Genomic DNA, 24,142 nt, shown 5'->3' with positions numbered 1-24,142 from the left:
GTGACTAGTTACCCATTCCCCCCGTCTTGGCCTCTAGAAGTCCAATGAAACCCGAGTTTCTACCACATTGCTTTTCTATATGACTCTTTCCAATCAAAGTGTTCAAAAGTTGTTCCACTTAATCTGTATAGTACCCGAAGGAGAGTATTGCTTCATTTTAGGGTTGTTTTTTTTTACTTTTCACTGGATTAAGAAAGGAAATTTTAGAAAATGATCTCAGTACTTTTTTAAAGATTTTATTCATTTATTTGTCAGAGAGAGCGAGCGAGCACACACAAGCCGGGGGGCGGGGGGCAGGCAGAGGGAGAAGCAGGTGGGACTCGATCCCAGGACCAAGGGATCATGACCTGAGCCGAAGGCAGGCGCTTTTACCGACTGAGCCACCCAGGTGTCCCATGATATCAGTATTTAGTAAAACATCTTCAGGAACCAGTGAGCTATACCTTGCTACGTTAATGGAACATTTAGGAGGATAAAAAGATGTGTAAAGCAGCCCCTCCCACCACACCAGTGGCATGTACATTTTTACTCCCAGTTCCAGTAATCATCTAAAATTATTTACTACGTATTTTTCATCCAGTGAATCTCAAGCACCTATTATGTGCAAGGCAGTGTGAAGAATTCTTGCCCTCAAGAAACTACAAATCTAGTAGGAAAGGGCCATGTACACAGTATTCAACTGCTACAAGAGGAAAATATTTTTGAAGGAAGAAGTAATTTTCTGCTACACTCAGCGTTTTTCAAATGCTGCCCCCTTCTTCAAACTAAATACAGACCCCCCCAATTTATAAATAAGTTTGAAAAGCAGTTCGTTTGTGTATTATGTATGAGAGGAGGGATACGTACACCATTCTTCCTACTCACTTCCCCTAACACCACCTAGTTCAGTTCATCTTCAGTTGGGTTCTCTGTGTAACACAAGGTTTCCCATATCAAAAAAGCTGATTTTCCACATAGAAGAATGCAGATTAAGAATACAGTACTATAAACACGGATAAGTGCAGAAAGCTACAATAAACCCTAAGCTAAATATTCAAACATCAGAAGGGAAGACAGGAACATGCCAGTGACCCTGAAAGCCAAGCACTACCTCTTAAGTTTGTACTTTAGGGTTTAAGGAAATGTCATTGCCCTCTACAAACCTGGCTGGCCACGCCATCTTCTAGATCAGTATTTCTCAAACACCCTGGAGAATCCTGTTAATATACAGATTCTGATTCAGTAGGAATGGGGGTAAGATTGAGACAATTTTTTTTTTTAAAGATTTTATTATTCGACAGAGAGAGAGACAGTGAGAGAGGGAACACAAGCAGGGGAGTGGGAGAGGGAGAAGCAGGCTTCCGGCTGAGCAGGAGCCCAATGTGGGGCTCGCTCCCAGGACCCTGGGATCGTGACCAGAGCTGAAGGCAGACGCTTAACGACTGAGCCACCCAGGCGCCCCAAGGCTGAGACAATTTCTTTTTTTTTTAAAGATTTTATTTATTTTATGTATTTTTAAAGATTTTATTTGAGAGAGAGCACATGAGAGGGGCGAGGGTCAGAGGGAGAAGCAGACCCCCTGCTGAGCAGGGAGCCCGATGCGGGACTCGATCCCGGGACTCCAGGATCATGACCTGGGCCGAAGGCAGTCGCTTAACCAACTGAGCCACCCAGGCGCCCGAGACAGTTTCTAACAAGTTCCCTGATGACCCTGATGCTGCTGTTCCTCAAAATCACACTCAGCCTAGGAAGATTCTAGAGATGATCTCGTTCTGAGCATGACTTACCCAATCTAAACAGAGTTCCTGAACTGGTCCATTAACAATCTCATTCTACACTAGACCAAATGCAAGAGGTAGAAGGGCCGGTGGCTAAAACTGTGGCCATAACAGGATTTACTTGTTTGAAATGCGGTATTTATTGAGCAGCTTCTGTGTACAGAGCGCTACCCTAAACTAGTTACCACTTTAGGGTTTCAGGTCTTCACCTCATGTTCTCAAACCTCACATTTCGGTCAAAGCATTATCTGAACTGCCCCCATCACAGAGCTTGGGGAAAATTTTTTTTTTTTTTAAAGATTTTTTTTTTCTTTTTAAGATTTTATTTATTTGAGAGAGAGAGAATGAGAGACAGAGAGCATGAGAGGGAGGAGGGTCAGAGGGAGAAGCAGACTCCCTGCCGAGCAGGGAGCCCGATGCGGGACTCAATCCAGGGACTCCAGGATCATGACCTGAGCCGAAGGCAGTCGCTTAACCGACTGAGCCACCCAGGCGCGCCCGCTTGGAGAAAATTTTTTAAAAAAAACGTTTTTTTCTCAGTTCCTATTTTGTGCCGTCTTTAAGCCACGTACTTTAAATACACTGTCCTTAATCTCCCATAATCTGTAAGGTTTATCAGTTGTACAGATAAGGAAAGTGCCTCTCCTAGGCTTCGAGGCCCACACATTTGTACTCTGACACTGCCTCCCTAAACTCTGATGATTAAAAACTCAAAGCAGTGATATCTGCAAGATAAGTTAGTTTTTACATCTCTGTCAGCAATGGAATTGGGATCCATGCATGTGAAGAGATGGGAGTTTTAACTCCGCATCTAACTGGATTATTTCTCTTACTAAAAATTTCATAAAGTTACAGATTTCCTTGCGAAGTGAGCATATTTCCATCTCCTAGTTTCCAGGTAAAATATTAAAACCCTGCAACAAGCCTGAGGGCAGCACTAGTGTGTTAATGGCTTAAAAAATGATTCCAATGTCCGCATGCCCTCAGGCCTAGGGCGTTTATTACTGGAGGCTGAAGGGCTCTTGGGATTTCTTTTGCTTTGAGGAGAACCGGCAGGAACAGCCTGTGAGTTTGAGGAGTGGGGCTGCAAAAAGGATTTCTGCAACTCCAGTGCAAAATGATAGTCCATATGTTCTGGCATCTCCCAGACAGGTACCAGAGAGCCACACTTCTCACAGGGCACTTGGTCCTCAGCTGCCATAGGACTTGGGGTAGTAGTTGATTTCTGAGCCACCTCCAGAGCAGAGCTGGAAGTTAGAGAAGCAAGCCTGCTTGGGCTGTTCTGGGCCAAATCCATCTCTGTAGGAGTTGTTTTAGAGGATCCTAGCTTCAATGCTGCTTGACAGACAGGGGTGCAGTCTGGATACTCTGCTGGAAGACAGTTTGTTAACTCTTCACGGCTGGACTGTGGATTTTGTGGAGTGAAGAAAACTGAAGGATTATTAAGCTGTTTCTGCTTTAGAAGTAGACTCTTCAGCTTAAAGAAGGGCTCAGTTCCCGTAGTATGACTGGTTTGGAAAGGTAAGGAGGGCTTGGATGGTGAATTGCTCATGGGGGCCTGGGTAGTGGCAGTAAGAGATGACAGTGAAGTTTCTTTGACTTTCTGCTTTTCTGCAGCTTTTTGGAAGAATGATTCCAGAGAAGTGGTTGCTCTCTTAGTGGCTGTCACTGCTGGGCCACATCCCTGGGTCTTAGCTTCTGGACTGGTAACTGGCACCTTTGGCAGGGAACTTGGGTCATTGCTCAAGAAGGTGGTGATGTCTGTGCAAGATGAAGGGGCAGGGGCGGAGAATTTGGTAGCGCAGAGAAAGAGCATTGTGAGGGGAGGGGACCTATACAGAAAGTAAAGGAACAAGATTAGCACTAGGTCACATATGCAGTTTGTAAATGACTGGGATTATGATTCTGCCACAAGAGGAAACTATTACTGCAGTGTTCTTAAATATTAGGGCATCAGATTAGTACAGATTCAGTAGACCTGGAATACGCAGAGAATATGCCTTCCTAACAAGTTCCTAGGTGATGCTGATATTGCTGGCTTAGGACCACATCTTGAGAACTGCTGACTTGGTGAACACCTAACCACGTCAGACATACACAAAATGGATCCCCTGACAGCTAGGTATTCATAAGGTACATCAGAAGATACATAAGAGCAGTTATAATTTAGGACTGAGGCAAGAAATGTTAGTCAGGGCAACAAAAAAACTTTAGAATATTTAGATTGGGAATTCTCTTGAAAAAAACCCTGTTAACCCCATTCTGTTTTTAAAGAGGGCACCACCATTATAACCCTCATTCTGACAGACTTGCAACTCGAATTTCTAGAGAATGAAATCCCACAACTGGAATGACCTAACCTAGTCTCAGAAACATTTCAAGAAATTCCTGCCATAGAGTTACTCGTTATGTCTAATTACTCAAATAATTTTCACATGAGTTGAATTTCAGATGATAAAACATGCTTTTATATACAGATTAGTCTCTCGATAAGGTAAAGAGTAAATGCCGTTTTAAAACTGTTACGACAGTATCTCACTATCCCCTGGTTTCATGCTTTTGGACACTCTTATAATCAGATCATTTTGATGCTTCCTGTCAACAGATTTCACATTCCCGATAAATTATTAGAGTCTGTCAATTTATAAGGCTTCATATGAACACAGTATCATATTTATCTTTTAGTTCAATGAAACTGTTCAATATTTGAAAATAAACACATATACCAGGAAGTAAAAGTTAAATAAACTATTCCACACAAAGAACAAAGATTCCAGCTTTAGAGACCCCATCATATTGTAGGTCTGCACATACAGTAGTACCCACAGAGTTAGATAAGCAATAACTTAGGTGTTCAATGAATATTTATTTATTTATTTGTAGTTGACACAATGTCACATTAGTTTCAGGTTAAATTTTATTTTTTATAATCTTCAGTATAGATCTATAAGTAAACAACCAATTTATGTTTCTCACATAATTATATTTCCATTGTGAATTAGGAATACTTTTTTCAATGTAACAGGCTATGTTAAATAAAGGATTCCCATACTGAAAATCATTAATATCTGAGCAATAAATAAACATATTCCAATGATATATTTGGTTATTTTTCATTACCAAATGAAGTGAAATTTAATATGACATTCGGTATTATGCCAGTGGAGCTTGTAATTGGGTTGGGATGTTAGATTGAGATTATCAATAAATACAGGTCGCTTTCATTATCAAGGAAGATAGTTTTAAGATAGAACAATCAAGTGTTGAGAGAGAAGTTCCCAAGTGTATCCTTGAAACTTGACTTCCATACTCACACATGCAATTGGTTGTTCCCTCTGATTGCAGCAAAGGTAGGGATAATATTGGTTTACTTTGCCTCTGAAACCCATCCCTCAGAACTGGAATGCACCAAATGTCAGCACAGAAGCTGTAGTTGAGCTGCCTTATTTCTGGTGTTTCTGTTGTGTTCTGCCATTCCTCTCTGGGATAGGTCCTCCTAGCAAGAGTCACCAAGAACCTACCCCAGCTGGAAAGCTATGTACCCACGAATTTTAGACCAAGTCAGGGTTCAAGTGTCTTCTAAGAAGACAGGCTAGAATTCAACTCACCAGTCAGTTTTGATTCCTGAGGTGTTACAGTTCCTGATGACAGCAAACGCATCATGGCTCATCTTGTGAGCATCATAGAGGGTAAGGGCACAGCAGCGGCGCACGCTGCTGAGACGTTTGTCTCCTTGTACACGAATGCTCACAGCCAACTGGGTGGCCACCCTGTCATTCTGTGGGTATAAAAGGATTGAGACCAGAACTAAAGTTCTTGTGAGCATCTGGATTTTATATATACTGAACTCGTGTGAGAGGAAATTAAGAACCAGGGTGACAGAATGGTTTGGAAATAATCACCCTTAATTAATACTTTAAACAGTGATATGACAAGGATCTTATACATCCAGAATTACTTTTGGCATAAAGTCCTTTTAAGCTTAAAGACAGATCAATTTCCAGGGATCCTTACTGTGTTGCATTAGATACAAAGTGGGAGGAAAAGCCCCACTTTAAGGCTTTTAAAGCCTTATGAAGCCTTATAAAGATAAATGAGGACAGAGCGACACCTAGTGAGCAAAGGCAAGTAGGCCCATAACAACTGGGATCCTCTCCCTCTTTATGTGGCCCACCAAAGAACAAACATTCACCACCACCAATTCAGCTAACAAGGGGCAAACAGGTAGTTGTGGATGATTTCTGACAGTGTACAGTTGACTTGTAGGACTCCTAGATGTGGAAACACGAGAGAACATACCAAACAATACCATCAGGAAAGTGAAAAAACCCTCAGAATGGGAGAAAATATTTGCAAATGATTTGTCTGACAAGGGACTTACACCCAGAATATAGAGAGAACTCTAAAAACTCAGTGATGAAGACACAAATAAACCACTTCAAAAATGGGCAAAGAATCTTGACAAATTTCTTCAAAGAAGATAAGAAAATGGCCAATAAGCACCTGAAAACCATATGCACTCGTCTGCTAAAATAAGAAAGGGGCAGTAACAAGGACATAGTGAAATTAAACCCTTTTTACATCGCTGGGAATGTAACATAGTACAGCAACAGTCTGGTAGTTCTTCAAAATGCTAAATATAGTTACCATGTGAACCAGCAATTCTAATCCTAGGCATATACCCAAGAGAAAGGAAACATGTCTACACAAATATCTGTACATGGATGTTCACAGCAACACTGTTCATAATAGCCAAAAAGTGGAAACAACTCAAATATCCATTCACTGATGAATGGATAAACAAACTATGGCATATCCATACAAGAGAATATTATTCATTCATAAAAGGAAAAAAGATACTGAAACATGTTACAATATGAGTGAGTCTTGAAACTATTGTTAACCAAAAGATCTGAAGCCAGCCAAAAGGCCACATATTGCCTTAGTCCACTTACACGGAATGTCCAGAATAGTAAGTCTATGAAGACAAAGCACACTAGCAGTTGCCTAGAACGGGGAAACTGCTAATGGGTATAGGATTTCTTTTCTGGGTGATGAAAATGTTCTTGATTGTGGAATGGTTGAAACAATTCTGGAATATACTAAGTTCAAACTACTAGCTGTATACTGTAAATGGGTGAATTTTATGGTATGTAAAATATATACTAATAAAGCTATTTTTTAAAGTTTTTTTAAAAATTTACTTATTTGAGAGAGAGAACGAGAGAGATGGAGAGGAGAAGGGGCTCGATCCCAGGACCCCAGGATCATGACCTGAGCTGAACGCAGATGCTTAACTGAATCAGCCACCCAGGCACCCCAATAAAGCTATTTTTTTTTTAAGGAAAGGATAAACTAATCATCAGATGTCAAATCTTTGACTTCATACTCTATCTCTAAAACTGCCAGTAATTTTCTGTCACTTGGACTATATTTAAATTGCAATAATTTACAGTCTAATCCCTGAATGCCCTTTTTAATGGCTCTGTATTCTGATGAAGATCCACCAGATCTTCATCAGATTGCAGGGGGGTTTAGATAAGAAATATACAAAAGAGTAGAGGCAAATAGTAATGAGGGGGATGAGGTAGTCATATGTTCACAGTTCTAGGCTTTCAAAGATCATGTTGAGGTTTTTGGTTTTTTTTTTTTAAAGATTTATTTATTTATTTAACAGAGAGAGAGAGAGAGAGAGAGAGCACAAGCAGGCAGAGCGGCAGACAGAGGGAGAGGGAGAAGCAGGCTCTCTGCCGAGCAGGGAGCCGGATGCGGGGCTCGATCCCAGACGCTGGGATCATGACCTGAGCCGAAGGCAGCCACTTAACCGACTGAGCCACCCAGGTGCCCCGATCATGTTGAGTTTTATGGGAGTTCTATGGAAGAAGATAAAAGATTTCTCAAAATTTCCCAGTCTAGGGGTGCCTGGGTGGCTCAGTCATTATGCCTCTGCCTTCAGCTCAGGTCATGATCCCAGAGTCCTGGGATCGAGCCCCACATCGGGCTCCCTGCTCCGCGGGAAGCCTGCTTCTTCCTCTCCCACTCCCCTTGCTTGTGTTCCCTCTCTCGCTGTGTCTCTGTCAAATTTAAAAATATATATATTAAAAAAAAATTTCCTAATCTGGGATCTTTTTGTATCTTTGTCTCTACTCCTCTTTCAGGTAATTAACAACTGGTAATTAAATCCCAAAGCTCACCCCAAGAATAAAGAAAGAAAATCTTACATCATTTCGGTCCTTGGTTAGTCTCTCCTCTAGTTCATGGGCTAATTGCAAAAGCCACCATTGGACCTAAAAAAATGTTGAGACTTTAATCTTTCATTTAAAAGTTCTAGGTTTGTTATAATACTAGATGGAGGATTTGTTCAGTTCTCCCACAAATATAAGTGTACAATAAAATCTCCCCCATAACCAAGGGATCACCAGATTATAGAAATTTTCTGACCTGCTCTAGCTCAAGATTTTCATTTTCTTTTCTGGCTGGCATGCCATCAGGTGAACTTCAGGCATGTTTCAGCTCTGAGAAAAAAGGACACACACAAACTTGGGGCATAATATCCCAGGCCTTCCAAGTTACCACCTACTCAAAAACTGAGTAATTCCATTTCGAACTTCAGTTAGTTCCATTTTATTTCTTTTTGGGTGGAAAAAATAATAAATCAAGCTCCATTTTCAACACACACAAAAAAAGACCTTCATACTTCACAACCGAAAGGTCCCATCTAACTTATTAAACTTTCTGCAGTTATCAAAACCTATCCACTAACCCCTGTAAAAGAGGCAATGTTCTCGTCAAGAATGCCTGCCTACCTGTTCGCAAGTAGCCAGGGCCGTCTTTCCTGGGAAGTTCTTGCCACAGCCAATGGTTTTAGGTAGTTTCCTGGGTTTAACTGGATCATGTTCAATCCCACGGCACATGGCATATAGCCAAGATCTAATAAAAGCAGCAAAAAAACTTTAAGGTGAAAGCAAACGCTTATTTTTGTTAAAATAAAATACCTACCTTGCGCTACCCTTTTATCTCCTTCATGGAAAAGGAAAAATATGTCCAAAATTAAGTATACTTCACCTCTGACAGAATCCCTGCCCTTCCCAAATAATTCTAGTGCAATATATTGCCAAGGAGAGGAACACCTGGTTATGCTTTTTAAAGTCAAGTCATCATTTGTATTTTTGGAAAAGTGCCAAGCAAACCACTGATTCATATCCCCAAGTTTTTTGGTACTTACTTAAAAAGATTTTAAGGGAATTATCAGCATTTTAGCACACAAAAATGATGTATATACCCAAGCCTATCAACCTATTTAGGTAAATGAAAAACTACTCTAGACTGACAGGCCACAGTGATTTAATATTTTAAAGCAAAAGGACCAATGATATTACCTCGAGGAACGAATGTTAACTTAAAGATAGGTCTAAATTTTACTGGGTGCTTTTGTCCATATTTGAATTTAGCATCTCCATAAAGGTTATGATTGAAAAGTATTAGGAATCACTTACCCATTCTTCTCCCCAAAATGACTCTGAAGCTGGGATTCAGTGAACTGAGTCAGTTCACCCATGTATTCCACCCCCAGGATTTCAATGACAGAGGCACCTAGCTTTCCTCCAAGATTACGGCTAACAAAAGAGATAAAGAATTTATAGGTCACATCATAAATATCTGGTTAGCAGCAGACATAAGAAATTTTGCTTGTGTAAATAGCTCTCCAGAGGATTCTGGGAAAATGAGAGTCAGTCCTGTAAACTATTAATTTTCTAGTATAAGACTGAATGATTCTGGAAATTCAAATACTCTGGGAGTTAGGACCTGGGAAGATTAACAATAGCATAAACAAAAGGTTAAAGTCATTGATTAGGGGCACCTGGGTGGCTCAGTCGTTAAGCGTCTGCCTTTGGCTCAGGTCCTGATCCCAGAGTCCTGGGATCAAGCCTGGAGTTGGGCTCTCTGCTCAGTGGGGAGGCCTGCTTCTCCCTCTGCCTGCCGCTCCCCCTGCTTGTGCTCTCTCTCTGTCAAATAAATAAAATCTTAAAAAAAAAAAAACAAGAATATAATAATAATTCTTAAGCTTGGCCCTTGAAGCTTCCTTTAATCTGTCATCAACCTACCTTTTCAGTCCTATTTCTAGCACATATCTTCTTCATTTTGGTCCAGTTAAACTAGTTTATGTCCCAGCTCACTGAAAATACCTTATACTTTTCCCCCCTTTGTGTTCAAAACATTATTGAAATCAGAATTGCTCATCAATTCTCATCTGACAAGACAAAATCTCATGTCTTTTTCATAAATCCTCAGATTTCTCTTCTATGAACTCTGATAACTACCCGTACAACTCATTTAGCAACTACTCATGTACAGTCTTTTTTTTTCCAAGATTTTATTTATTTGACAGTAATAGAGCCAGAGAGTACAAGCCGGGGGAGGAGGGACTGGCAGAGGGAGAGGGAGAAGCAGCCCCCCCACCAGCTGAGCAGGGAGGCCCCATGTGGGCTAGATGTGGGGCTGGAATCATTACCTGAGCCGAAGGCAGACGCTTAACCAACTGAGCCACCCAGGCGCCTCACTCACGTACAGTCTTGATAGCACTTTTACTGTTGCTTTCAACTGTTACATCTTGTCCCTTCCACGATATTATACACCCTTGCCAAGGACCCACATTGGTATGCACAGCCTAGTTATTCATTTTATTTGGCTTTTTCTCTCACAGCTAGTTTGGGAGCAGTTCAGCAGCCCTGAACACCTTGATATCATATTAGAAGAAAAATAGGAAGTAAAATCTCCATTTGTTTTGTTATTTAGTAACAGACATGAATAAAAAGGCTAGAGGGAAATTAAATATACAGCTAAAAACCAGTTCATTTTTAAAATTCAGGATTAAGCAACTTCCACAGATAATACAGAATTGAAGGTTCATTAGGAAAAAAAGTCTCTGTGTTTTTCAAAATCTCCTGTGTTATCTCCCTTCTACTTTCCTGGCTACCTACTTTTCCTGGCTCCAGTCTTTCATAAGGAACAGAAAAAACCAGAGAGTGCCCTCACAAAGTATATGAGTGAAACTGAAGGTACTCCCTGAATACTTACATTTTGCTAATAGGCATTTGGCTGAAGAGCTGTGGGACTGACCCATGTGAGACCAGGGTCTGGTGGTTGGGCTTGTTTAGTCCACAGGCCAGTTTTGCCAGGACCTGGAGTATGGAAAGCATAAAAACTTCATTACTGACAACCTCACCCCCACAGAGAGTTGGTGAATATTAACACACACAAACAAACACAGGCACAGCTTAAGGGCTGTAACTAATGGTTTCCACATTAAAACCAAAAACAAAACCAGAAACTCAAGATCTCTAAAACGTGGTATCCCACAACATCCTCAGTGGAAACTATGACCCATTATCAGCATCCTCCTTATTCTTTCCACATCTTCTATTCTCAGTTTTCCTTTAGTTATTTTTTCCATCCCCATCTATTCCTTAAGGTTCTCCCACTTCAAGAGGGTAAAAAGCCTAGAGAAGCTGCAGAAGAAACTTCTATAAGATGCATTTCTTAGCATGTCCATATAAAAATGCTGAAACCAACCTGTTTTACCCTACTCCATTTATTTATATTTCTTGATTAATGGTTAGTCCATTTTGAGTCCTGGATTTAACACAGTTTACCATAATTTAAGTTTCTGTGATACGAGATTGGACTCAAAACCATCCTCCAATAGCAAACATCTTATGCTAGAAACGAGACTTCAAAATTAAAAAAAAAAAAACCTTAAATCCTTGAGAACTCTTTTGAAAGAATAGGTGCTTCAGTGGTATCATTTCACAAATTATAATTGGTAGGAAAAGTATAAAATCATCCTTTAAATTCACTGGAGAGATTCTCTGGAACTTCTACTAGGCAATATTTAGTCTCATTTAAACTACTACAGTGGGACTTTAGTTTCCCCTCCCTTCACCCAATCAGAAAAATATTCTAAAACTCTGTGGGATAGTTTGGCAATTGGAGGAAGGGGGAAAAGGCAGTAACCAGGAATAATCAGCCACTGCCCAATTATTGAGCCTAGTCAGAAGGGGACGAAGATCCCAGACCCTCACTGTACTTTAATAAGAAAACCAGTTATTCTGCCCCTGGATTATTGACAATTGTCTGTATTCCCTAAATCAAAATAGTGGTCCAAATTAATAAAATTTTATTATTCCATCTTTCTTATTCCTCATTAGAAAGGAGGGAATAGGCAAAAGCCTAAAATACTCAGGCAATACCACAAAGGTAGTGAGATAATACTAGGATATTCAGCAAGTGAAAAGAAATAGGTTTGTATATAAAATTCAAAGATTAACATTAACCTCCTTTCTATAGATAGTTCAGTCATTAAGGAAATATTTTGGATACAACTATATAGATAAGCATTTTCTGCAGATTTTTCAGATTGCTTCTTAGGAAAGTACATGTTCACCTTATTGTGTGAAATTCCAGCTGAACACTGAAAGCCTGTCTCCTTCTCTATGGCTGCTCTCATTTCCTCCACAATCACAGCTCCAACAGTGAGCTGCAGGTCTGGAGAGGTGGTGTTATCAATCTGAAGAGACTCAAGCCATTGAAATAAGCCTCGTTTTCGCATCTCCTCTGAAAAAATTGAAAGGTTGTATTTAGACATTTTTTTAAAGTCAGGATTTTGTGTTATCTAATACAGAAATGCTTCCTTTTCACAGTACTTTAGATATGTACATTTTCTTTTTTTTTTTAAGATTTTATTTATTTATTTGACAGAGAGATATAAGAGCACAAGCAGAGGGAATGGCAGAGGGAGAAGGAGAAGCAGGCTCTGCACTGAGCAGGGAGCCTGATGCGGGACTCGATCCCAAGACCCTGGGATCATGACCTGAGCCGAAGGCAGACGCTTAACATCTGAGCCACCCAGGCGCCCCGTTTTTTTTTTTTTTTTTTTCCTTTTTATTTAAGAGAGAGAGACAGGGAGTGGGGAGAGGGAGACACAGAGGAAGAAGCAGTCTCCCCACTGAGCATGGAGGCAGATGTGGGGCTCAGTCCCAGGACCCCAAGATCACGACCTAAGCCAAAGTCAGACACAACCAACTGAGCCATCCAGGTGCCCTGATATGTACGTTTTCAGACACAAAAAAAATGGCAGTTGCTTAGACTTCTAGGTACTCAGAAGGGAGATCCATTTCTCCTTCCTATCAATTCTAGCAGCCTTAGCTTCAGCATAGGCTGAAACTTACAATATGCAACAAATATTTTATATATTGTCTTTCATGATCGATGATTTTAAAGTATATCTGTTTTCTCTCTCTGGTTCTCGGGAACTTTCTTCCTCCAACTTTCCCTTGTAACTCCCCCCACCCACAAGAATTCTGTTATTCAATTAGAAAATATTCAGAATTAACTCACGCTTCAAAATAAATGTATTTATATATTTTTAGAGACTGGGTCTCCTGGTGAGTAGCTAAAATTCTGGTGAGACACTAGTTTTACTCTTTTTTATTTTTTTAAGACTTTATTTATTTATTTGACAGAGACAGCGAGAGAGGGAACACAAGCAGGGGGAGTGGGAGAGGGAAAAGCAGGCTTCCCGCTGAGCAGGGAGCCTGATGTAGGGCTCCATCCCAGGACCCCGGGATCATGACCTGAGCCGAAGGCAGACGCTTAACGACTGAGCCACCCAGGTGCCCCTAGTTTTATTCTCCTGACAAGCTATTGAAATTAGATATAGCTTTGGACTCAGGGCCTTGAAAATATCTTACTATCCAATTTAGAACTAGTCAGTTTTGAAAAAGCCTAAAAAATGATTATAAAGCAAGGGAGGTAGGTATATAGAAAATCTAGACATGTTGGTTTAAAGAGACAGTAATGAGGTATGAACAAGGCAAGAAAATACACCAAATTATTGTGGAGAGGTACAGTGAGGATTCCCATACATAGAAGAGGAAGATGAGCACATAGAAGTATTTTCCAACTCTTGGGCGCCTGGGTGGCTCAGATGGTTAAGCGTCTGCCTTCGGCTCAGGTCATGATCTCAGGGTCCTGGGATCGAGCCCCGCATCGGGCTCCCTGCTCCTTGGGAGCCTGCTTCTCCCTCTGCCTCTCTCTCTCTCTCTGTCTCTCATGAATAAATAAATAAAATCTTAAAAAAAAAAAAAGAAGTATTTTCCAACTCTAGATGAGTGCTGCTTCTCTCCTTTGCTGGCTTATCTTCTTCCTTTAACACTCTAGCAGATACTGAGCAACATTCTCTTATCTGCATATACGCTTTTTTCTCTTGGTGAACTGGTACTGGCTTACGTTTCAGTTTGCTTATGCTGAGTACACACAAATCTTAATCTCTATTCTCAAACTCTTAAACTCTAATCCCTTATCTCTACCTCCCCACAGAATACCTCTTCTTGAATTTTTCATTATAGTTTCAAACTATAGTTCACTATGCTTTCTAAACATAAAGAAAATCAATCTTTATTATGTTCCTTCTCAAATATTCTCTTTCCCAAACAACTCCCTATTTCTTTCTTTTTTTAAAAGTAGGCTCCACGCCCAGCATGGAGCCCAACACAGGGCTTGAACTCAGAACCCTGAGATCAAGACCTGAGCTGAGATCAAAAGTTGGATGCTTAACCAACCAAGCCACCTAGGTGCCCCACAACTCCCTATTTCTAGTAAAGGTTTGAAATTCAAATAATATTGGCTTCCTTTCTCTCATTCCCATTTAGTCAACAAAACCCACTTCAAAGTATTTCATATATCCATTGCAATCCACCCTATTTTGTTCAGCTTTTCTTCATTCCTGCCCAGACCACCTTAACTCCTAAACTACCCTCTCTCTGAATGCATTTTACATAATGCCCATGAATGAAATATTCTCAAATACCAATGTCATCCATCTTATCCCCTGTTCAAAACTGATGTTAGGGCGCCTGGGTGGCTCAGTGGTTAAGTGTCTGCCTTCAGCTCAGGTCATGATCCCAGGGTCCTGGGATCGAGTCCTGCACTGGGCTCCTTGCTTGGCAGGGAGCCTGCTTCTCCCTCTCCCTCTGCCTGCCGCTCCTCACTGCTTGTGCTCTAATAAATAAAATCTTAAAAAAGTAAAACTGGTGTTAGCTCTCTCACACCTGTAGAATAAAGTACCAACTCTATAAACTGGCATTGAAGACCATCTGGCCTTTTCAATTCATGTTCCACTAATCTCAAATTTGTTATATCCTTACAATTTCCTGAACATATGATGTCTCAACTTTAAGACATCACTTATTCTATTTCCCTGCTCTTATTTAACTCTGACCTCCCCTTTGCTTAAATAAATATTATTTATACTTTAGGGCTTATTCAAGCCTCATCTATCATGTGGTCTTCTCCAACTAGTCTAGCTAACTTTGGGGCGCTCCCATTGAAGTCCTTTAGCTCTTATCTGTAACACGTACAGCGTAATTGTTAAAAGAATATTCTGTAGTCAGTGTTCAAATATTGACTTTACCACTATGTGACTTTGAACAAGTTCCATAATTCTCTAAGTTTTAGTTTCATGGTCTATGACATGAGCTTGAGTACTGTATCTCATTCAATTATTGTGAGGAATTATATATATAATGTGTGTGTGTATGTGCATATGTGTGTGTGTATATTCTTATATAAAGCTCCTTAGCACAATGCCTTGCATATATTAACAACAGTAAATATAACACCCTTCTTTTCTTTTCTTTTTTTTTTTTTTTTAAGATTTTATTTATTTGACAGAGAGAGACACAGCGAGAGACGGAACACAAGCAGGGGGAGTGGGAGAGGGAGAAGCAGGCTTCCCGCCGAGCAGGGAGCCCGATGTGGGGCTTGATCCCAGGACCCTGGGATCATGACGTGAGCCGAAGGCAGACGCTTAACGACTGAGCCACCCAGGCGCCCCAACACCCTTCTTTTAAAGCCACTTATTATTTATTAGGTTTGGGAAACAAAAAAAACATGAATTTATTGAAATTGTGGGGTTTGGGGGGCACTTTTCCCAACTACTAGAGCTAAATTTTCTCTGCTTTAGATTTCTTCATTATTGCTTTCCCAGATTAAGTAATGTTACAATCCTGCTACTCTATATCCAGGTCAGTTGAACAGGTCCACAAAAGATAAGCAACATTTCTTTGTTTCCTTCTCTAGTTGATAAGAAGAATCTATACTATTTTGGTTTTTCTCTGATACACCGAAGGGGACTAGAGGGAGAAGATTCCGGCAGTTTTTGGTGTAAAATGCCCAATAGAAGTGAGAGACTTCCCTTTTCATATTGAATTATCTGAGTAGCTTTGTGGAAACCAACTGACCAAAAAATGTGGTAATCTATTTGTGTACTTTCTATTCTGTACCATGGATCTGTCTCATCTTATACCAATACACTGCCCTAGTTACTATAAATTTATAGTTAAATCATTTTTTTTTTAAGTAGGCACCACACCCAGCGTGGAGCCCAACATGGGGCTTGAACTTGACCCTGAGATCAAGACCTCAGCTGAGATCAGGAGTTGGACACTTAACCAACTGAGCCACCCAGGTGCCCCATAAATTTACAATTAAATCTTAAAACCAGATAGTGTTTAAGTCTTCTAACTTAGTTCTTTTTCAAAGTTGTTTGGCTATCCCACATCTTTTGCATTTCCATACAAATTTTCAAGTCAGTTTGGCAAATTCTACAAAATCTTGCTGAGTCTAGAAGGGAATGCAATGAATCTTAGGTCAATCTGGGGCAACTTGAGCTCTAATAACATTTAGTCTTTTGATCCATAAGCATGGTATGGCTCTCCATTTATTTCATCTTTTTTAATTTCTCAGGAATGTTTCAGTTTTTGTTTTTTGGTGGTTTTTTTTGAGAGAAAGAGAATGAGAGAGAACACAAGTGAGGTGAGGAGTAGAGGGCAAGGTAGACATCCCGCTGAGCAGGGAGCCTGAAGCGGGGCTCGATCCTGGGACTCCAGGATCATGACCTGAGCTGAAGGCAGCCGCTTAACTGACTGAGCCACCAGGCGACCTTGTTTTATAGTTTTTACGGAACCAGTTTTTCATATATGTATGTGTATATATATATAAATATATTTCACATATATTTCTCTAATAAGTTCATGATTGTAATGCTATTGCAAATAATATGTCTTTTTAAATTTCAATTTCCCGTTTTAAATTTTAGTGTGTAGAAATGCTATTGATTTTTGCATACTGACTTCGTCCCCTACAACCTTGCTAATCTAACTTACTGCATTTTTTGGCGGGGGGCAGGGGGCAAGGGTAGATTCCTTAGGATTTTCTACAAACATGATCATTTCACCTGCAAACAACGTTTACTTCTTCCTTCACATCTGAATATCTTTTATTTCCCCTTCTGTTCTGATTGCAGTCTTGTACCTCCAGTACAATGATGAACAGAACTGGCATAAGAGAGAGCATTGATGAGTTGTGCCAAAGCTTTGGGGTTAAACTGATAAACCTCTAGCTATAGTCCACAATTCCAGGTACCATAACTACAAAAGAGAAGTTACTGTACTGGTAATATGTGTGCCCTCCTCTATGCTATGAGCTGATTAGTGTCTTCCAAGCTACCTCTCGTTGGCAGAATTTGGTCCCCATTTTTTTTGCTGGCTGTCAGCAGAGGGCAACTCTCAAGAGCCTAGCCATGGGGGCCTTCTCCAAAGGCCCTCTCAGAATATGGCAGCTTACTTCTTCAAAGCCAACAGGGGGTCCCTCCAACCCCCCCCAACTCTCATCTTTAACAATGATTTATAATTTCTTATACAACTACACAGCTGCTTCATGTCCTAGGCATTTAGAAGATGCTCATTGGGGCGCCTGGGTGGCTCAGTCATTAAGCATCTGCCTTCGGCTCACATCATGATCCCGGAGTCCTGGGATCGAGCCCCGCATCGGGCTCCCTGCTCGGCGGGAAGCCTGCTTCTCCCTCTCCCACTCCCCCTGCTTATGTTCCCTCTCTCGCTGTTGTCTCTCTCTGTCAAATAAATAAATAAAATCTTTAAAAAAAAAAAAGATGATGCTCATTATATGCTTAGAAAGAAATAAATTAAGAGCAAAGGGAGGAGATAACTAAGGAGTTCCTTAGCTGATACGAACTACTTACAAAATGGCCCTGAAAGGAAAGTTTTCACTCTGGCAGTTTTTGAGTATTATTTTTAAGTAATCCTACCACTTAAAGCTTTCCACACACATAACTATTTCAGAAACAGAAAATAAGCTGCAAACACAGTATGGCTGATCAGGATTGCCAGGTTTGTATTAAGAGGCAGGAGAGCAAAGTTGAACAGAAACTTCAGGATCAAAACATCACAAATACCTGGCTTCCTTACAGGTTTGAAATATGTCACATCCATGAAAAATAATTTCTGGAAGATTATACACACTTAGATCAGCTAATTTGTTATCGGTTTTTTTGGTTGCACACATCATATGAAGACCCAGGAATATAATATGAAATATCATACACCATTTACTAGGCATTGCACTGTTTTGAACACTATCAATAAAAAGATGGTTTACTCCATCTGGAAACTTAATACTTAAACTGGACACACTAAAGCAATATTTACATAAGACATACAGAAATAAGACTTCTTTATAAACCTCTGCATTTTTAATAAAAATGTACATAGGTAAAAAAAATCAATGTAGAAGAAAGAGGAGCATGTCCATTTGAGTTGAGGTAACATTTGCCAACAGTGAAGGTATGTACCATAATCTTTGCCACAGAGCTCTTTGACAATGAGTTGCAGCCAAAAATACCAATGTAATGTGTAGTAACAGTTCTTATTCTGAGGTATGTGGTTTTCAGAGGGTCTGTGAATCTCCTGAAAACTGCCCACAAAACTGTCTAATGTGTAGATATGTGTTTTTCTGAGGCAAGCAAGGGTCCATAGTTTTCAAAAAATTTTCAAAAGGGGATACAGCCCTCAAAAAACCCTTAAAGAACCAATGATTTTAAAGCATTATAAAACCAATTCCAAGTGTTTTAAAGCATTAGACACACAGTAAAATGTAGTACACAAGACTAAGACCAAAGAAAAACCTTCTTTATTCCTTTTTTTTTTTTTTAAATTTGAGATAGAACGTGCAAAAGAGAGAGCACAAGTTGGGGTGCAGAGGGAGAGGGAGAAGCAGGCTCCCTGCTGAGCAGGGAGCCCGATGTGGGGCTCAATCCCAGGATCCTGAGATCATGACCTGAGCTGAAGGCAGATGCTTTTTTTTCCCCAGATTTTATTTATTTACAAGAGAGAGCACACACACATGAGCAAGGGGGAGGGGCAGAAGCATAGGGATTCTTCTGGGACCCTGGGATCATGACCTGAGCTGAAGCCAGACACTTAACCAACTGAGCCACCCAGGCGCCCCTGATCATTACACTTCTGACTCTGGTCCCAGACTAATAAAAGAAAATCATGACATATTTCATCACCAAATGTTTATGTATTATAACTGCCTCCTTTAAGTGGCACTTTTTTTTTTTTTAAGATTTTATTTATTTGCGAGAGAGAATGAGAGACAGTGAGCATGAGAGGGAGGAGGGTCAGAGGAAGAAGCAGACTCCCTGCTGAGCAGGGAGCCCGATGTGGGACTCGATCCTGGGACTCCAGGATCATGACCTGAGCCGAAGGCAGTCGCTTAACCAATTGAGCCACCCAGGTGCCCTGTTTTTTTTTTCTTTAAGATTTTATTTATTTGACAGAGAGAGACACAGTGAAAGAGGAACACAAGCAGGGGAGTGAGAGAGGGAGAAGCAGGCTCTCTGCTGAGCAAGCAGCCCCATGCAGGGCTCAATCCCAGGACCCTAGGATCATGACCTGAGCTGAAGGCAGACTCCCTATCAACTGAGCCACCCAGGTGCCCCTAAGTGGCACATTTTTATTGTCCACTGTATTTTCCTGAAAGAACTGAAGGATTTGCAGCCTCCAGCTTGATAAACTCCGCTATATCAGGATCAGAGAATAAAATAATTCCTCAATTGTCTTTCTCAGAAGCTTCCCTGGGCAGTTCTACTACTACCCTTCAACACATTAAAGGCATATCATGCAACTGTTCAATGGCAAAAGGATACTTTACATCTTACATCTTATTTTAAAACATGGAACCCATGGGAAATTTACCACTTTAACTAGAAGTAAGCTAAACTCTCTCTGAGCTTTTTCTAGACAAATCTTCATTGTTTCTACAAGTAATAACAGATTGCCTTAAGGTTCCCCCCCATAAGAAGTTAACTTGCTACAGGTTGGTATCCAGATAGTTTCCTTTTGGTTAATAGCCAGTGTGCAAAACTTTTTTACTGAAAAAGCACTTCTGAATAAGAACAATGTTACAGAATAATAGCTCTAAAAGTACATGTTACAAACGAAGAGGAGATACACTGTTTTGAAGACAGCCTTTATGAAAAGTACTAGAAAATGTCTAGGAAAAACTGTAGATACCCTGTTAAAAAGCCTCTAACTGCCAAGTTCTTTGCTCTGAGAGATCCAGCTGAATTCCAGTTTCATAATATTTGATTAAAAAAATTTAAGACCCGGGGTGCCTGGGTGGCTCAGATGGCTAGGTGTCTGTCTTTGGCTCAGGTCATGATCCCAGGGTCCTGGGATTGAGCCCCACATTGGGCTTCTGGCTCAGTGGGGAGCCCACTTCTCCCTCTCCCTCTGCCTCTCCCCCTGCTTATGCTCTATCTCTGTGTCTCAAATGAATCAGTAAAAAAATCTTTAAAAAAAAATTTAAGACCCAGATTCTCTTAGATCTGGTATCTAGAACTATTATAAACTAGTATTACCACAAAAGCAAAATTTTTGTTGCCCTAATTTTAAGAAAATATTTTTAACCATCAAGTACACTTACTAAAAGCATTTTCATGCAGATTACAGGATACCTTGTTTTATTGTGCCTTGCTTCAATGTGCTTTTATAAACTGAAGATTTGTGTCAACCCTGCATGAAGTAAATCTATTGGCACCATTTTCCCAATAGCATTTGCTCACTTTGTATCTCTATGTTACATTTTGTTAATCCTCACAATATCTCAAGCCTTTTCATTATTGTTATATTTGTTATGGTGATCTGTGATCAGTGATTACAACTTGCTGAAAGCTCAGGTGGTTAGCATTTTTTAGCACAAAGTTTTTTTAAAATTAAGGTATGTACTTTTAAAGACATAACACTATGGTGCCTGGATGGCTCAGTCGGTTAAGCGTCCAACTCTTGATCTCAGGGTCATAAGCTCAAGCCCTGTGTTGGGCTCCACATTGGGCGTGAAGCCTACTTATAAACAAATAAATAAATAACACTATTGTACACTTAATAAGACTACAGTGTAGTATAAACATAACTTCTATATGCACTAGGAAACCAAAAAATTAACCTGATTAACTTTACTGAGATATTTCCTTTATTGTGGATTGTCGGTAACCAAACCTGAAATATCTCTGAGGTATGCCTATGTATCACAAGTTTTTGTCAGGTAGGTAAAGTAAAAATTGCTTCTCGGCCTTTTGGCTAAGATCAAGTGTAGGTAGGTAAAGTAAAGATGAACTTATAAAAAAAAAAAATCACTTATCATTCCCCTACACATCAATAACCAAGCATAAAATAAAATAAAGTTAAAAAATAGCAATAAAAAATTAAAGCATCTAGGAACTAACACAACACATGAATGCATTAGACCTTTGTAAAAAAAAAAAAGTAAAGCTTTAATAAATATATAGTAATTGGACACTCACATAATAAGGAATTTTGATCCCCATTTCACACCCTATAGACACATACACAATGGATTGTAAATCTAAATGTGAAAAGCAAAACAATAAAGCTTCTAAAAAAAGACAGCAGAATTGCTTCGTAACCTTGAGGTAGGTAAGTACTTCTTAAATAGCACATAAAAAATGCTATCCATAAAGAAAAGATACATGGACCAAATTAAAATTAAGAACCTCTATTCATCAGAAGCCACCAGTAAGAGAATGAGAAACAAGGCAATGACCAGAAGATATTTGCAATACATATATTAATAAAGGATTCATTTCCAGACTATACAAAGAAGTCCTACAGATGAATGAGACAAGATAATCCAACAACAAAAAAATGGGCAAAAGATTTAAATAGGTACTTAATGAAAGAAGATATCAAAATGGTGAATAAACTTACAAAAGGTGCTCAACTTCATTAAGACCAGCGACAAACAAACTAAAACCAGTGACATCACTACACACCCATCAAAATGGCTAAAATGCAAAAGAGGAAAAAAGCAAGTGCTGAAAAGGATGTGAAACAACTGGAACTTTTATATATGCTACTAGTGGGATTATAAATTGGTACAACCATTTTGGAAAACTGTTTGGCAGTACCTACTAAAGCTGACTATAAGCAAACTAAAACTGGTTTTAGGAAATCTTACAATTGAACACTTCTAATCATATACCCAACAGAAATGCATACATTTGTTCACCAAAGATATTTATAAGAATGTTCATAGCAGCACTATTCTTAGTAGCCCCAAATTGGAAACAACCCAAATATCCAACAGCAGTAGGAATGATAATTTGTGGTATATTCATGTAATGCAATACTACACAGTAATGAGAATAAACAAACTCAACTATATACAACAGAATGGATGAATCTCACAAAGACAGTGTTGACCAAATGAAGCCAGACTTAAATATACACTGAATGATTTCAATTTTATAAAGTTCAAAAATAAGCTAAATAGAAATCAGGACAGTGGTTACTGTAGAATGGGAAGAGGAATGGATAGTGACTGGAAATGTAGGCAGGTGTTCCTTCTAAGGTTCTGGTTTTGTTTTTTGATTTGGGTGGTTCTTAAAAAGGTGGGTTTACTTTGTGAAAATTAGTTATGGCATACAATTGCGATTTGTACACTTATGTGTATTATATCAAATAAAGGTGTAGATGAGAAAGAGAAAGGCAAATATACTGGATTACAGATCTCAGAAAAAGTAAAAATACTACAACAGCTAAAACTTTTTAGCTTAAAAAAAAAAAATTAAAAGGGACACAAATGAAGACCTAAAAATTGGTGATATGTTTATGGATGGCATAAATTAACATTGAGATAACTATCCTCTCTGGGGTTGCCTGGGTGGCTTAGTTGGTTGAGTCTGACTCTTGATCTCAACTCAGGTCTTGATATCAGGATCGTGAGTTTAAACCTCGTGCTGGGCTCCACACGGCATAGAGCCTACTTATATAAAAAAAAAAAAGATAACTATCCTCTGTAATATATAAATTCAATGTGATCTCATCACAATTTTTTGAGGAGTTCAGCTAATGTATTCTAATATGCACACTAAGCAACAAAGGCACATATATAGCTAAGACAATTTTGAACAACAAAAGCAGAGGGGAGTCCTTAACCAAATATACTACAAACAGTAATAAAAAAAAGTGTGTTTCTGGAGCAGGAGCAGACAGACAAATGGGATACTACAGAAATTGACCCAGGGGCGCCTGGGTGGCTCAGTCATTAAGAGTTTGCCTTCAGCTCAGGTATGAGCCTGGGGTCCTGGGATCGAGCCCCGCATCAGGCTCCCTGCTCGGTGGGAAGCCTGCTTCTCCCTCTCCCACTCCCCCTACTTGTGTTCCTTCTCTTGCTTTGTCTCTGTCAAATAAATAAATAAAATCTTAAAAAAAAAAAAAAGAAAAAAGAAATTGACCCAGTTATATTTTATATGTGAAGTCGGGAATGAATTATTTAATAAGTAATTGTTTGGAAGACAGGCTCTATAATTGTAAGAACATTAAAAAATAAAAATAGTAAGAATAAGATTTTATTTATAAACTCAAATAAAAAGGTGAACTCCACATAGTCAAAAAAACCTAAAAATAAATTGTAAGGCAAATAAAAGAAAGTGTAGAAAAAGGTCTTAATGAACTTCTAGTAGAAATGGATGTCTAAAACAAGATTCAAAATGCATAAACCATTAGGTGAAAAATTGATGGACTAAAAGAATTTTGTTCAACAAAGTATAGCATAAACAAAGTTTGTGGATTACAGATTTGGGAGAAGATATTTGCAATGTCAAAAATAGAAAAGGGACTAATAACTGCAATATAAAAGGAACTCCTGCAAAACAAAAAAGGCAGGAAATCCAACGATAAATTGGGTAAAGATTATAAATAAACAATTGACAAAAGTAGAAACTCAATTAGCTAACAAGTATATGAAGAAATGCTCAACTTCAATTGGTAAATAGAGAAATATAAATTTAAACAAACCAAAAACAAGAAATACCAAATCACAGACCTGTACCCCTGAAACAAATAATATATTTTATGTTAAAAAAAAAAAAAAAAAAAACAATACAGGAACCAACTTGAAGGGAAGGCATTGCAAAATTCAGGCCAAATTGAGCATTGAAATTA

At 39.3% G+C, this 24,142-nt stretch overlaps 1 protein-coding gene across 4 annotated transcripts in view; it reads right to left on the bottom strand.

Moving 5' to 3' along the window:
* Window positions 1-2,196: 2,196 nt before the first annotated feature.
* The window catches only part of POLH (DNA polymerase eta), a 33,293-nt gene continuing 11,347 nt past the window's right edge, over window positions 2,197-24,142 (bottom strand). For 2 of the 4 annotated variants that reach the window (XM_034991185.1, XM_034991188.1), the window contains 7 exons: window positions 12,202-12,371; window positions 10,836-10,939; window positions 9,254-9,373; window positions 8,564-8,687; window positions 7,979-8,044; window positions 5,366-5,535; window positions 2,197-3,589 (listed from right to left, as the gene is read on the bottom strand). In XM_034991185.1, coding sequence (XP_034847076.1) covers window positions 2,695-3,589; window positions 5,366-5,535; window positions 7,979-8,044; window positions 8,564-8,687; window positions 9,254-9,373; window positions 10,836-10,939; window positions 12,202-12,371 — 1,649 coding nt within the window. In that variant the 3' untranslated portion in view covers window positions 2,197-2,694. Of the gene's footprint in view, window positions 3,590-5,283; window positions 5,536-7,951; window positions 8,045-8,563; window positions 8,688-9,253; window positions 9,374-10,835; window positions 10,940-12,201; window positions 12,372-24,142 lie in introns of those variants that run through there. The other 2 variants (XM_034991184.1, XM_034991186.1) reach the window with 2 other exon arrangements.

The sequence above is a fragment of the Mirounga leonina genome, unplaced genomic scaffold, assembly GCF_011800145.1.
Source record: "Mirounga leonina isolate KUSES-001 unplaced genomic scaffold, KU_Mleo_1.0 Mir_53, whole genome shotgun sequence".
Classification (NCBI taxonomy): Eukaryota; Metazoa; Chordata; class Mammalia; order Carnivora; family Phocidae; genus Mirounga; species Mirounga leonina.
Note: the sequence above shows the minus strand (reverse complement) of the source record. Positions and strands in the feature narration are given on the sequence as shown.